A 13792-nucleotide genomic window follows, 5' to 3' on the forward strand; every position below is an offset into this window, starting at 1 on the left:
GTCAAAATCTTCCCCAAAACAGATGTCCAAGCAAAGAAGGCCACTTTGAGAGGAGACTTAGAAGCATCAAGAGGTTTGCCTAGAAGAAACTGAAAATGAACGATAGTATGGGACTTTGTGAAGAAGTCAGCCAACTGCATAGTAGAAGAAACAAAGGGCAAGGAGATATTTCCAAGCTGAAGGTGATGACGCACATAATGTGAAGCAGACAGAAAAGAACACAAGTCTTCTTACAGTAACAAGGAAGACTAGGAATACTCCAATCACCGTTGGAGCCTAGATTTCTAAAGGTAATCTGGGAAAAGCCTGAAGAAACTGTTTAAAATCTAATAATAAGTCAAAATGTATTGATTATGAATTGGTTCAGCAGATACATAAGGCTGTCCCCTTTTATAACATTTTCAGATTAATGATGACTTCTACTATTCCATAACATTTTCCCATATCATAATTACTCCTTAAAACTTTGACTAGACACTTTCCAAGACTATTAATTATTATTTGAATCAGACCCTCTTCCTTGAAGAAAACTAGACCTTGAGTTTGAAACAATTTACCACGATCAATGAAAAACCCGAGTAAAACCTTCCATGTTTCTTTCTTCTTTTCCATGCTCGATCAAAGCACAAGCAGCTTTTGTTACTGACAGAATAACTTTGAACGAACTTTCAGAGCTCTCTTGTGAAATTTCCAAAACTTGCTTGATGATAGATCATGAATGAAGACTTGGACTACTCTGATTTTTATATTGGAGCAACTCCTAGCAGCATATCGGGCCAAGAACCCATCCCAAATCAAGTCGTGCATATGGAATCCATATTAGTCAAATCCATGAATGAAGAAGCTTTATTTTTAACGAAATTATTCAAGAAACTTAAACTTGATATAATGCCTAGTGGTAGTTCAGTGTTTATATCTTCAGATTGCCCAACATGAGAAGACTTTGCTGGATCAGATTTATTATCTTTACTCTCAATAGCTGCTGAAAAGATGAACTGAATTTTTTTCTTATAAGCAGTAGCAACATCCCAAGCCTTAGTTGTCTTGTCCTCTCCACAAGTTATGAGGCATAACTTTGGTTTGGATGAGAGAAAGCAAGATCAACATAAGCATCAATCTCTAGGCAGAAGCAACATCCCAAGTCTTAGTTGTCTTGTCCTCTCCACAAGTTATGAGGCATAACTGTTGGTTTGGATGAGAGAAAGCAAGATCAACATAAGCATCAATCTCTAGGTCGTTTTGTATATCCTTACCAGCACGATAGGAAGATGTCTGCACAATGTGCTAGGAATTCCCAACATCCAAAAGGATGCCATCAGGACTCCATATCACTCTCTTCACTGATGCAGGATACTCATTGGCCAAAGATGCTTGTAGAGTCAATGAACATGATCCAAGATCACAGACCTTGAAATTTCTAGAAGCAAACTCCTCCCTACCACCAACTTTCCATGATGCAACATCACCACCGTTCGTTGCAACAAGAAACAGAGTTTGTTGCACTGGACAGAAAATTCATGCTCTTGACAGCAAATGCCTGATTCAGTTTTGCAACTTGAGTCTTGGGCAAATAAGCAGAAGAATACAAGCGATCAGCAGAACCAGGATTTGCGATAGGCAAGATGTCAACAGGAAAATTGTTGACAACTCCATGACGCGCAGGTTGAACAATGACTGCTTCTTCAACTTTAGACAACTTGTTAATTGCTTCCTTAGATTTGTTCTCTTTTCTCTTACCTGCCTTTTTATCCTCAATCTCAGATTGGTTGTGGGCTGATTGATCTTCAGTTGTTACATTGTTCAATTCAATTGCATCACTTGAATTTCTTCTATCCCCATGCAAATCAACACCATTATTCACTAAAGAAATTTCATCTTCATGTTCCTCCTCTTATGTGGCATCCACAAAATCAACATAATTTCCAATGTTGCAATTATCAAAAACTAGTGAACTCTTGGCAAACTTGTATCCTGAACCTTCGCATGTGCAGGACCAAAATTCAGATTCTTGAGCATGGTTCACCACTGCTGTCCAAGTGTTTTGTGACTGTTTAACTGATGTGGCAGCAGCCAATTTTGCACTTTTGAACTTTTATGCTGTTGACTTCTTTTTCTAGTAAGTTGTTCAATCCAATTTTCACTCTTGAATTGCTTATGCTGCTGAATTCTTTCTCTAGTAGGTTGTTCTGTCCAATATTTTCATCCATTTGCCGATCCCTTTCTCTCCGATCCTCCAGATTCCCTCCAGTCCTGTTAGGCTAAAATGCCTTTAAAATGTAAATAAGGTTACTAATCCAAGCTTCAAGTTCAGAGCGGATAGCAGGCCGTGGGCTTTGTACATCAACATTCACATATAGGGGCACCCCTTCTCCAGTAGTGTTTTCACGATTTCCTCAACAGAGGATAAATGATTCCATATTGGTCAAATAGAGTGCTCAGTCGAGAAATTTGATGTTGCAGATTTTTTTGCTGATTTTTAAAGTTTCGAAAGTCTTCTTTTGTGGCTATCTTGCTTCCTTGCCTAGTGTCACGGGCTTAGAGTTTCAGCACCACTCTAGCCAAACCCATGCGGCAGCAAGGCGTTGCTTCTACTCACACAAGCACTTGGTCAGCCTAACTCCCATGCACACCTTAGCCAACACACTCCCCCCGTGCGCTTACTAGTGTCACAGTGGCCCTTGCCCTCTCCTCACTAGGCTTCCACACTCACACACACTTAGGCACAATTTAGTTGGCAAGGAGAGAACACTTCTATTACTTCAAAGAATGCTTTGTACAAGGCTAGCTACTCAATCTCTACAAGACTCTTAAGACTCACTCTAGGACTTGATGTCTACAAAATGAAGTCCTACTCCTATTTATGGGCATCCCCTTCCCTAATGGACGGCTAAGATGCATTCTAACCGACAGTGAAGATCGATTCTCTAGAATCTTCTCCCACCTTCTTCATACTTCCAGACATATCTACAAGTATCTACACATATCTACAATATTCTGCACAATTCTAGAATCCTCCATACTACTCTAGATAACTCGGAAGACTCTAGAAACTCCTCTCACCATGTAGTCGCCATGCAGCGTCCTACACAGCGCTTGAGTGTCGCCTGCGTGGCATAACCTCCATCGGCGGAGCGTGACACTAGCCATAGATCCACAGTAATCACAGATCTTAAAGAAAGTCTCTGATACCACTTGAAGCAAACAAAAAAGAACACAAGTCTTCTTACAGGAAGTCTAGGAATACTCCAATCACCGTTGGAGCCTAGATTTCTAAAGGGAAATCTGGGAAAAGCCTGAAGAAACTATTTAAAATCTAATAATAACACAAAATATATTGATTATGACTTGGTTGAGCAGATACATAGGGCTGTCCCCTTTTATAAGTCAAGTATTAATGACACTTGTTTTTCCTAGACTGACTTTCAACCTACCCACAAAACATTAATGATGACTTCTACTATTCCCATAACATTTTCAGATTCCCATATCATAATTACTGCATAAAACTTTGACTAGACACTTTCCAAGACTATTAATTATTATGTGCATCAAAATGACAATCAATCTCTATATGCTTTGTGCAATCTGAATGGCACTCTTGTTATCACAAAACATTGTATTAGGAACAGAACGAGGAACACCCATATCATCAAGTAACCAATGGAGCCATAGTAGCGGCCATGGCATGATCCTCAGCTTTAGCAGAGGAGCGAGCAACAACAATTTGCTTCTTAAATTCCCAGGAGATCAGTTACCAAGAAAAACACAGAAGCCAGTAGTTGACTTGCGATCAGCAGAGTCTCTGGCCCAGCCAACATCAGAAAAGGCCCATCCAAAGCAGAAGTGGAAGCAAACTAGTAAAGTACCCCGAAGATAGCGCAAAACATGAAAAACTGAAGCCCAATAATAGTAGTAGAAGACACAAACTGACTAACAATATGAACTGCATAAGCAAAGATAAGGCCGCGTAACTGTGAGATACACTAAACTACCAACAATAACTCGATATTAATATTATGTTTATTGTTAGAGGTAAATCAAAACTATGAGCTCCAAATAAAGGACATTTGCCTCAAAAAAATTGACACAATTATCACCATGTAAACTGCCATTCCATAAATGATTCTTCCATAATGCATCTTTGTATGTATGACAATGATCAAACTTCAGAAAATAACTACATTTAACATGTATAAGTGATGTTGACGATTTGCACTAACATTACCTAAAACAAATTGTTCTAGTACATAAAGTGGGATTGTGAATATTGTACATGCATATTCGAAAACATGATATTGCAAGGGTACATAGTTGGAAAGTATTTGAGGTTCTCAACTCCAGAGTGATGTTCTATTAACAAGTACACAATTAGTGGAACATAATGTCATTACAATGTACAACCGTATGTTTACTGTAGAAGTTTGTTTTGTTGGAATCAATCATGTCAATTGTCAAACCATAGAATCTAGGACATCCTACATAGAGTTGAACAATAAAAGTTACAAAACTATCATATAAATTTATATTCAATGGAAGAGATTATATGTAATACATCATACAACAATTAGTTATATATATATATATATTGCTTCGATTATGAATATATGTTCTAATTTTAATAGTATACAAATTTCTACACTAGTAACTACATAAAAGATAAGGTTAACATCATAACGCCAAAAGCTATTATAACTTGTGGACTTGAATGAAAGCATGATTGTCTACATATTAAACACTATTCCACTATTTCCAAATCAGATCAGCATAAGGCCCCCCCCCCCCCCCCCCCCCCCCCCCAAACCCACCCAAAAAAAAAGGGTAAGCAAAAACCACTCTCCAGTCATAACTAGGCCTTGTATCTTAATTCCATTTTTATGTTTCAATTTAAGGCATACAGGTCAAGAAAAAATATTTTGTGGTGTCTCCATTACCTGGTCATAAGCATACATAGCTTTGTCAAATCGATGACGGGAATCCTGCAAAACAAAGAAGCCAACCTATGAGTAACATGAAACAAGTAAAAACGTTAAATAATAGGGTAAAACTCAAAAAAAAAAAAACCCGAACCATGTTTGAATTTGCAAATAACCCTCTTAAACTATGTTTTGTGCATAATACCCCCTAAACTATCACATTTTGTTGCAAAATACCCCAATGCCTATACTATATTTCATTAAAGACCATAATGCCCCTTCTTATTGAATTACACTTAATCTATTTTTCTTATTTAAATAAATAAATTTGGTAAGTAAGAATTTATAAAAAGGCGTTCAAAAGGGGAACGCATCCCTCAAAAACAAAAGGAGGCCAAATAGGGCCTCTAAACCCTCATTAGATCCAAAAACTCTACAAGCTCATCCAAGGATTTACAATTTCTTCCTAAAACCCAACAAAAAAGGGTGCTAAGAATAGAGAATTTCAGCGACCCAATATGATTTTCCTTTTCATCAAATGATCTCATATTTCATTCAAGCCATAGACACCACCAGACGCACAAAGGAGTGACTCTCCAAGAGTCACGAGCTTGGGCCCTCACTATACAGCCTCAATCGAGCCTCTGGTACACCGTGGCATAACCCAATGAATCCCAAACAAACCCAAAAACATTAGCCAACAATCTCGGGCCACTGGGCAATGTAAAAGAAGATGATCAACTATTTCCTCGCCATTTTTGCAATGTAACACCAATTCACTACGATAATATTAAATTGATAACATATTCTCTATTAAATTTGCATAAATTTACCTTTAATTATTGAAATTAATTGTTTAAGAAAAAATCTTTAGTAGAAAATTTTTAGAAAATTTAATTAATTTTTTTAATTTTTAATGAATATATTACATGAAAAGAAGGTATTTTTTATTTAAATAATCTATTAATTGTTCATCAATATATTGCATAAAAAAGAAGATATTTTTTATGGTAAAAAAGTTTAAACTAGTTATAATAAGTTTAAATATATAATAAAATTTTAAAAATAAGTTAATCATTTAGAAAATGGTAGTTACAAATCTATTTATCTTTTTTTTTTATTATTGTAAATTGATACTAATAATAAATTTAAGATATATAGTATAATTAATATTTAGATAAGAGAAGGAAGGGATGGCGAGGGAGAGGGGAAGGACTAGGAGTGGGAGGAGGGGAGATGATTTTTCCGGCCTGTTAATGAAGCTACGTATTATTTCCTGGAACGTCTGCGGTCTCAATGATCCGGACAAAAGGAGGGTGGTGAAGGTAGATTGGAGAAAGTGGGATGCCCATGTTGTCTGTTTGCAAGAAAATAAGTTGGCTGCGATGACGGATGGGGTGGTTAGAAGTCTTTGGGGAGGAAGGTTTGTTGAGTGGGAGGCCCTTAATGCTACAGGGACTTCTGGTGGTATCTTAGTTATGTGGGACTAAAGCGGATTTTGCTGAGATTGCCAGCATGGAGGAGATTTCATGGCGTCAGAAGTCTCGGGCCTTATGGCTCAAAGAGAGGGATCGTAACACGAAATTTTTTCATAGGCTTGCAAATGCCCATAGAAGAAACAATCATATTGGGCGAATCCGTGTGGATAGTCTAGAGTTGTTGAGGGAGGATGAGGTTCGTAATGGGATTACTTCCTTTTATCAGAGGCTTTATACTGAGCCGTTACGTTGGAGACCTAGGCTTGACGGTCTTCTTTTCGATACTATTTCTGAGGCGGATAGAGATGGTCTTGAGGCCCCATTCTCTGAAGAGGAAGTCTTGAAGGCTTTGTCGAGCTATAACGGTGACAAAGCTCCGGGGCCAAATGGGTTTACCATGCGTTTCTTGTTGGAAGGCTGGGAGGTGGTCAGAAGCGAGGCCTCTTTTCAGGAGTTTCATTCTCACGGTGTTTTCGAGAAGTCGTTAAATGCCTCTTTTATTGCCCTCATCCCGAAGAAGGGCGGAGCTTTTGATATTAAAGAATTCAGGCCAATCAGCTTAGTGGGCTGCATTTATAAACTCATTGCTAAGGTTCTTGTTCTTAGAATGAGGGAGGTGTTGGATGCAGTTATTTCAGAGCCCCAGAATGCCTTTGTTGGAGGTCAGCAAATCCTTGATTCAGTTCTTATTGCCGGTGAATGTGTGGACTCCAGGCTAAGGAGCAGCATCCCCGAAATTCTATGCAAACTGGACATTGAAAAAGTTTATGATCACGTCAACTGGAGCTTCCTGTTGTACATGCTTCAAAGGATGGGTTTTGGATGTAGATGGAGGAGATGGATTGAGACATGTATTTCGTCCATCAAGTTCTCTGTTCTTATGAATGGGTCACCTGCTGGTTTCTTCGAGAGTTCTCAGGGGTTGAGACAAGGTGACCCTTTGTCGTCTTTTCTCTTTCTCATCGTTATGGAGGGTTTAAGCAGATTAATGAGGGAAGAGGACTTGGGTTTTATTAAGGGATTCAGGGTGGGTAGAGATTCTTCTCAACAGATTGAGATATCTCATTTGTTGTTCGCAAACGATACTTTGGTTTTTTGCGATGCTAATGTGTAACGACCCGAACCCGGGGGTCCGAATCGCTATCCGGGTCCTTACCCGAGCCAGAGGTCATCTAGGGGCCTTACTGTCATTTCTAATGTTGATACATCATTAATATACCATGCCGAGTTTCATAGCATTACGTAACATCATCATGTGGCTTGAAAATAGAAGCCAAGGGAAGAAAATAAGCAAGCTGCACAATAGCTACTTCAGTCATCTGAAGTGGTTATTTCAGCCGTCCGAAATGACTATTTCAGTAGTCCAAAATAGCCCAACCGGTCTGCTGGTTGTGAGTCTAAAACAAGGTTGGCTACTGGAATCCGTCTGAATTGCAACCGGTCATCTGGAATGGTCATTTCAGTCTTCCGGAATGGTCATTTCGGTCGTCTGAAATGACCCTGAGGAAGACCCTTCGTTTGCAAAACTGCTATAAGCTAAAAAAGCTTAATGGCCTCACTTAGGGCCTTAAAAATGGTTAAACCTATCCCAACGCATGGCAAGATAATACATACAACGTCCCAAATCATACACATCAATAAAACATTAGAAATAACTCAATTCCCATCCCATCCATTCCATATAGCAGCATAGATCATACATGAATCAATGGCTGTTACAAAACAATTTAATTTACATCAAAATACTACCAAGAGTTCATGATTCCAAATACAAGGCCATAATTTACAAGTTGAAACATCCCATTTTAATACTTTACAAAGGAACGAAATCTAAATACAAAAGATAGAAAAATAAGCTTCTAATCCCGTCTAAGCCTGTGGTGGAACGTCGTCCGCCACTTCCTTCCCGTGTCCTGAAAATAGTAAAGGGGTGAGCTGCAACAGCTCAGTAAGAGGTGCCTAAAACACACCTCTTAATGACCCCATGAATCCAAACAAAGCATAGAATGAAGAAGTACGGGATCATACCATTCCGGGGAAAATATAACAACAACATCAACAACAACAACAACTAAGCCATAAGCAAGTAATGCCATGCTAATGGAATGCAATGATATGCCATGTCGCTCCCCGTTTCCAAAACATTTCCGTTTTTCCATTCCAAACCGTTAATGCAACCCGGCAATGGCAACTCCATGGCGCCACGAGAGAAGGGCTGGCTAGCTATCCCTAACCACAAGGCAACTCCAAGGCGTCAGTTTGGGCCTAGATAGCTCAACCATGCTAGGGTCTCTCCCTAATTTCCTCTAGATCACATTAACGCCACAGACCACTAGGCAACTCCCAGGCGCCCGGGTTTTCGCAAACCACTTTTCAAAATCTTTCCCTAAAACGATTTCATTTCTTTTCAAAACAATTTTCCCATTTTTTGCTCAATGCCATGCATGAATGCATCATGCCTTTCGATGCCATGTCAAATATACATTTTCATATATCTCATTCAAACCTTAAGCACATAACATGCTTAACAAGAAAATTCTCATAGAAACATATCATGCTTTCTAATAACAAGAATCCGGCACGTTAAGCATATAAGACATGAAATAATTTCATATAAGCATGCTTTTTACACAATACATCAATTATCACATAGACATGCATATCATACACAATATCATAATCATGTTTCAAGAAATCGCTTCAATTGAATATGCAATACCTCAAATATTGAGAGATGAATCACAAAAATCAAAGAGATCATGCCTTAGAAATCCCCTACCTTAAAATAGAAGAAAAGCCCCAAAATACACCCAAAATTCAAAATCCCAAAGTGCTCCGAATAAAGAACGGCTCCGATCAAATCGCAGCCCTCACCAAGCTTGTCACCTTTGCTTCAATGGCAAAGTTGAAATCCAAGTGGAAAAGGGGGAAATCAAAGCTTAAATGGTGTAGATATAGAGAGAGAGAGTTTACTTATTGAGAGAGAAAGCTAGCCACGGTTTTAAAGAAAGAATGATCAGAAAATGGGTTATGTAATAATGTGTGGTAAGCTTAGTGCCATGTGGGGCCCATCTAAACAAATATCTCTTTTGCTTATATATAAACATATACACTAAACACATTACAACCACATAAATAACCACAAAGCCGCATAAGAATACATCAAATAATGATGTATGAAATGCAATAATCCCGAAAAATAATTCCTGTGCACTACAACTCCAATTACGGGTCTCGCCCGGGACCTCCGGGCCCGAAAGACTGAAAAATGTCGAAATGGCAAACGATGCATTTCTAAGAGTCCCTAACTCGAAGAAATGCCCAATCGACCCTCGGAACCCATCCGGCTCACCCCACGGTGTCTGGCATGCAAAACAAGGAAATAAATAAAATAATCCCAAAAAATCAAAAAAAATTCCAGAAAATAGAAAATATAAAAATGAGAAATACTACATGATGTGTCCCAATTGAGATATTTGAGGTGTATCCTTGCTTGTTTTCAAGCGGTTTCTTGGCTGAAAGTTAATGTTGGTAAGAATGTGCTTGTCCCACCTGGACACTGTGCGAGCGCTCGCACAGTGTCCTCCGAGCGCTCCCAGGTCCACTTAAGGCACCTTTTTTTCATTTCATCTTAATGTTATTTTTAGGCGTTTGTATACAGCATTGAGGTCAAGTATTGATTCACGAGACTAGAATGGACCTATTCATCTATAGTATGGTGTCATAACGACCATTTTACCCCTAGTTCTTCATAATGACTGTTTTGACCTTCGCTTCCACATTCGTGTTAGTTAGGACCTTTTTGTCCTTAGTTTCCGCAGTAGTACCGGGTTTGGGTCTCGTTGACTCTAATTGTCGTTCTATTGTTGCCTTAGAGATAGCTTTCATCTCTAGCGGCATCTTCCCTTGTTCTTGCTCCCGCATTCCGAACTCGGTATTGGGCCAGGGTTTTGGGGCATTATCGATGATGCAACGGATCATGGGATTCGGGGCATCACAATAACTCTCAGCTCGGGTATCAGATTAAAGCAAACCCAAATGTTTCGGAAAGCTAATCCATAGAGGGATGTATTTGTATTTCACAAAGAAGCCCTAACTCCGATCTTTAAGGGGTGAAAATCACGTATCAAAGTGGACCCAATAGTCTGCGCGAAAATTACACCAGTTATGATAATTTGACCATAACTTTTTACTTAGTCCTCATAATGGCGTGAAATCAGCGGCTATGGAAAGATTACTTGAAGCTCAAGATGTTTGTATTTCACGAAGATTTTATAAATCATACTCCAAATTAGTCAAAATTGGGCTCCAAGTTATAGCAATTATGGAAAGAAGATTTTGGCAGATTTTCATTTCCTATCTATTGCTTCTTTTGGAAAACCCTAGAGGATCTCTGTATAAGAGTAAGTATAAGCAGCCGAGACGAGAGGGAAAAAGAGTTACAGAAAAACATAGAGGATTGGCGGCTAAGGAACTCGTGCAACTAACAGAGAAACCACAGAAAACCTACTTATGATTCCAAGTTTGGTAGTAATCAATTTATTTTTCATGGGGTTCTAACTAGGAAGCACGAACACACCTAAAAGGGCAAAGAATCCGTGTCGGACACCGACACGCCCCGACACATGTTGAACACGCCAAAATACGTGTCCGAATATTTTATATTTTTTCGAATATCCGAACACGCTGTGGACACGCCATGGATATGTGTCCGACACGCGTGTCACTCTTTGGGAATTTTTAAGAAAGTTCTAAAAACAATGTTGAGTTGAAGTGTAAATATTAGGAGTTGTTTAATTACATAATTACTTAAAAACTTGTTCTTTCATAAAACAATTTTATATTCAAACAATTAGATATTTATTCTTATATTTTAGTTTAAAGGTTCGAACCCTTGCACAATCCTTTTGGCTATCTTGTTGTCCCACCAACCAAGCTTTCCTACCAGTGAATGGTCTCTCTATCTCTCTCCCCTCTTTCTCCTCTTTTTTCTCTTATTCTTCGTCGTCCTCTTTTCTTTCTTGTTCTTGTTCTTCACAAACCCTAAATACATTTTTTTTTTCCTTTCACAATAAATTTCTTTTCGTCTCTTTTTCCTTTTTCCTCTATATTCCCCATGAACTTTTTTCTCTTCTATGGATTCTTATCTTTCTTTTTCTAACAAAACCCTAATTCTCTGTCTCTCTGTTTTTTTCTTATTTTTTTTCTCTTTCTTAACCATCTTTCTATCATTCTTTCTTTTTTCCAGCAAAACACATTTTTTTTTCATTATGAGATTGTAAAAAGTAATATTAATCTTAATTTCTTAAAGTACAACATCATATATATAGAAAATATATTTCTTATTTGTCATGTCCCCGCCATGTCCGTGTCCTAAGTTTTTAGGATTTGCCATGTCACTATATCCGTGTCGTGTCATATCCGTGTCTGTGTCCATGCTTCTTAGGATTCTAATCTCTCAGCCAAGGCTAAGAGGAAGCCCTAACCATTGTAACTCTACTGTTTTCAACTGTACATTTATTGAATGTTTATTTGATGAATAAATCTTTTTCTCTATTTCAAATGCATGTTTCAACTCAATTAATTTTATGTGCTTGACCATAGACTAGGATTAAACTTTGGCATAAAGGTTGTTTGTCTAACATGCCTAGGCTTAACAGCCTCGAGGATGTTTCCTAGGGGTTTTACCTTGTATATCCTTGTGTTGTGTGATTTCTGTTTAGCACTCTATCAAACACTTGCTGAAACTGTTCAAGTTCATTCTATTAGAGACCTTTCACTCCATACAAGTTCTATACCTAGTTTAAAATCCTTCTAGAACCAATTCACCCCTCCCTTCTTGGTTATTCAGAGCCAAAATCCAAATGAAAAACCTCTTATTCTTTTTTCTTTTTCTTTTTTTCTTTTTTTTTTTTTTTTTTGGGGGGGGGGGGAGGTTTCTAAAGATTTAGATGCTATGCTGGAAAGCACAACAAATTAGGAACTTAAAAAATGCTTCCTGTGATTATTTTTATGGTAAGCTAAAGTCAGCATAAGGTTGTAAGTTAAGGGTTTCAATAAGTGGAAGTATAAAAGGGGTTGGAATTGGCTTCATTCTGAAGGCGATTGGTTGTAGAAAATCCAGAGGGAGGGAGGGAAAGGTGTATTGGAATCTCTAGACAGAAAGTATTTGAGGTTTTAGTGTTAAATGGAAAGTGAATAGTTAGAGCAAAGAGTTAGGGTCTACTAGGGCTGGTAATGCAGAGGTTTAGGACAAAATACTGACCATTCTGGGACTATGAACAGTAATTAAGAAGAAGAAGGAACCACAAATCTCATCAAGAATTCCTTAGGACCCACCCCAAGAGTTAGGCTACAAAAAAAAATTATACAACCTCAAATTTTCATAGTCAAATGTATATTAAATTAAAACTATTATGGATAATTTTTTAGGCTGCCGAACTACTAATTCTACTAGAATCTGATATAGGAATTTAGAATTACAAGGACCATTCTAGACCTACTCAATAAAATAAATTGACCCACAAGACAACCCATGGACCAACACTGCAGCCTATGTTTAGCAAAACTGGAAATTACTGAAGTATGCTTGATTCCTAAAACATAAAATAAAAACATAACAGCAATATATGAAATTAAAAGTAACTCAAAAATAAGAAAAAATTGAACATAAACACAATTACACTAATTGATCCAATCCTCAACCATGTTCCACATAAAATTTCCAACTAGCCAATTTTCATGTTATCATGTGCTGCATTATATGTTTTGAGTCCTATACTTATGAATGCTTCATTTAATAATTCATGCCACCATAGAAATGAATTAGATGGGCTATTTTGGTCTTTCAACTTTCTTTTACGTATGCATTAATTAAAGGTTCTCTAAAAAAAACAAAAAAACAAAAAACAAAAACAAAAATAAAAGTTGTTACCATCTCTTACAAAGTGATATTCAATTAGTTGCAGCTTTAGAGCTTTGCTTGATATTGTGATTGTCTTGGTTCTATCTTCTTCCTCTTCCATTAGTCGCTCTTACTACTTCTCAACTTCTAAGTTTCATTCTCTTCATCCTTTGTCCCAGATTTCCTTTAATTAAACACTAGCTGTTTTTAAGCAAAGTAACTTAAATACTTGTGAACTAGTAAAAAAATCCTCTACAAATCCCCAATCACTCTTAACCAGTTACAGTATAACTCCAAAGCACACTCTTAGTTATAGTGCTGTAATTTCAAAAGTCCCGCATCATGAAACTTTAAAGACTTTGATAAGCAAAAAGTTGAACTATATTCTCTAAATGTTTTATATATAACAACACATGAAATCTAGGGTTTGCATCTTGCAAAATTCAGGAATCTTTTCAATATTATTCTTACATATAAAATTATTTTGTGATGAAATT

The 13792-nt window shown here is 37.6% G+C and overlaps 1 protein-coding gene across 8 annotated transcripts in view; it reads right to left on the bottom strand.

The window, feature by feature from the left end:
* The window catches only part of LOC132302401 (ADP-ribosylation factor GTPase-activating protein AGD4-like), a 123420-nt gene that overhangs the window by 91448 nt on the left and 18180 nt on the right, over positions 1–13792 (bottom strand). For all 8 annotated transcript variants that reach the window (XR_009480819.1, XR_009480821.1, XR_009480820.1 and 5 more), the window contains one exon: positions 4932–4976. Coding sequence is in view for 5 of the 8 variants with exons in the window: in XM_059799234.1 (XP_059655217.1) it covers positions 4932–4976 (45 nt within the window). In the remaining 3 variants the exon portion in view is untranslated. The remainder of the gene's footprint in view (positions 1–4931; positions 4977–13792) is intronic.

Source organism: Cornus florida, unplaced genomic scaffold (assembly GCF_030987335.1).
Source record: "Cornus florida cultivar Cherokee Brave unplaced genomic scaffold, ASM3098733v1 CherokeeBrave_3.0.0_Hap2_Chr04, whole genome shotgun sequence".
Classification (NCBI taxonomy): Eukaryota; Viridiplantae; Streptophyta; class Magnoliopsida; order Cornales; family Cornaceae; genus Cornus; species Cornus florida.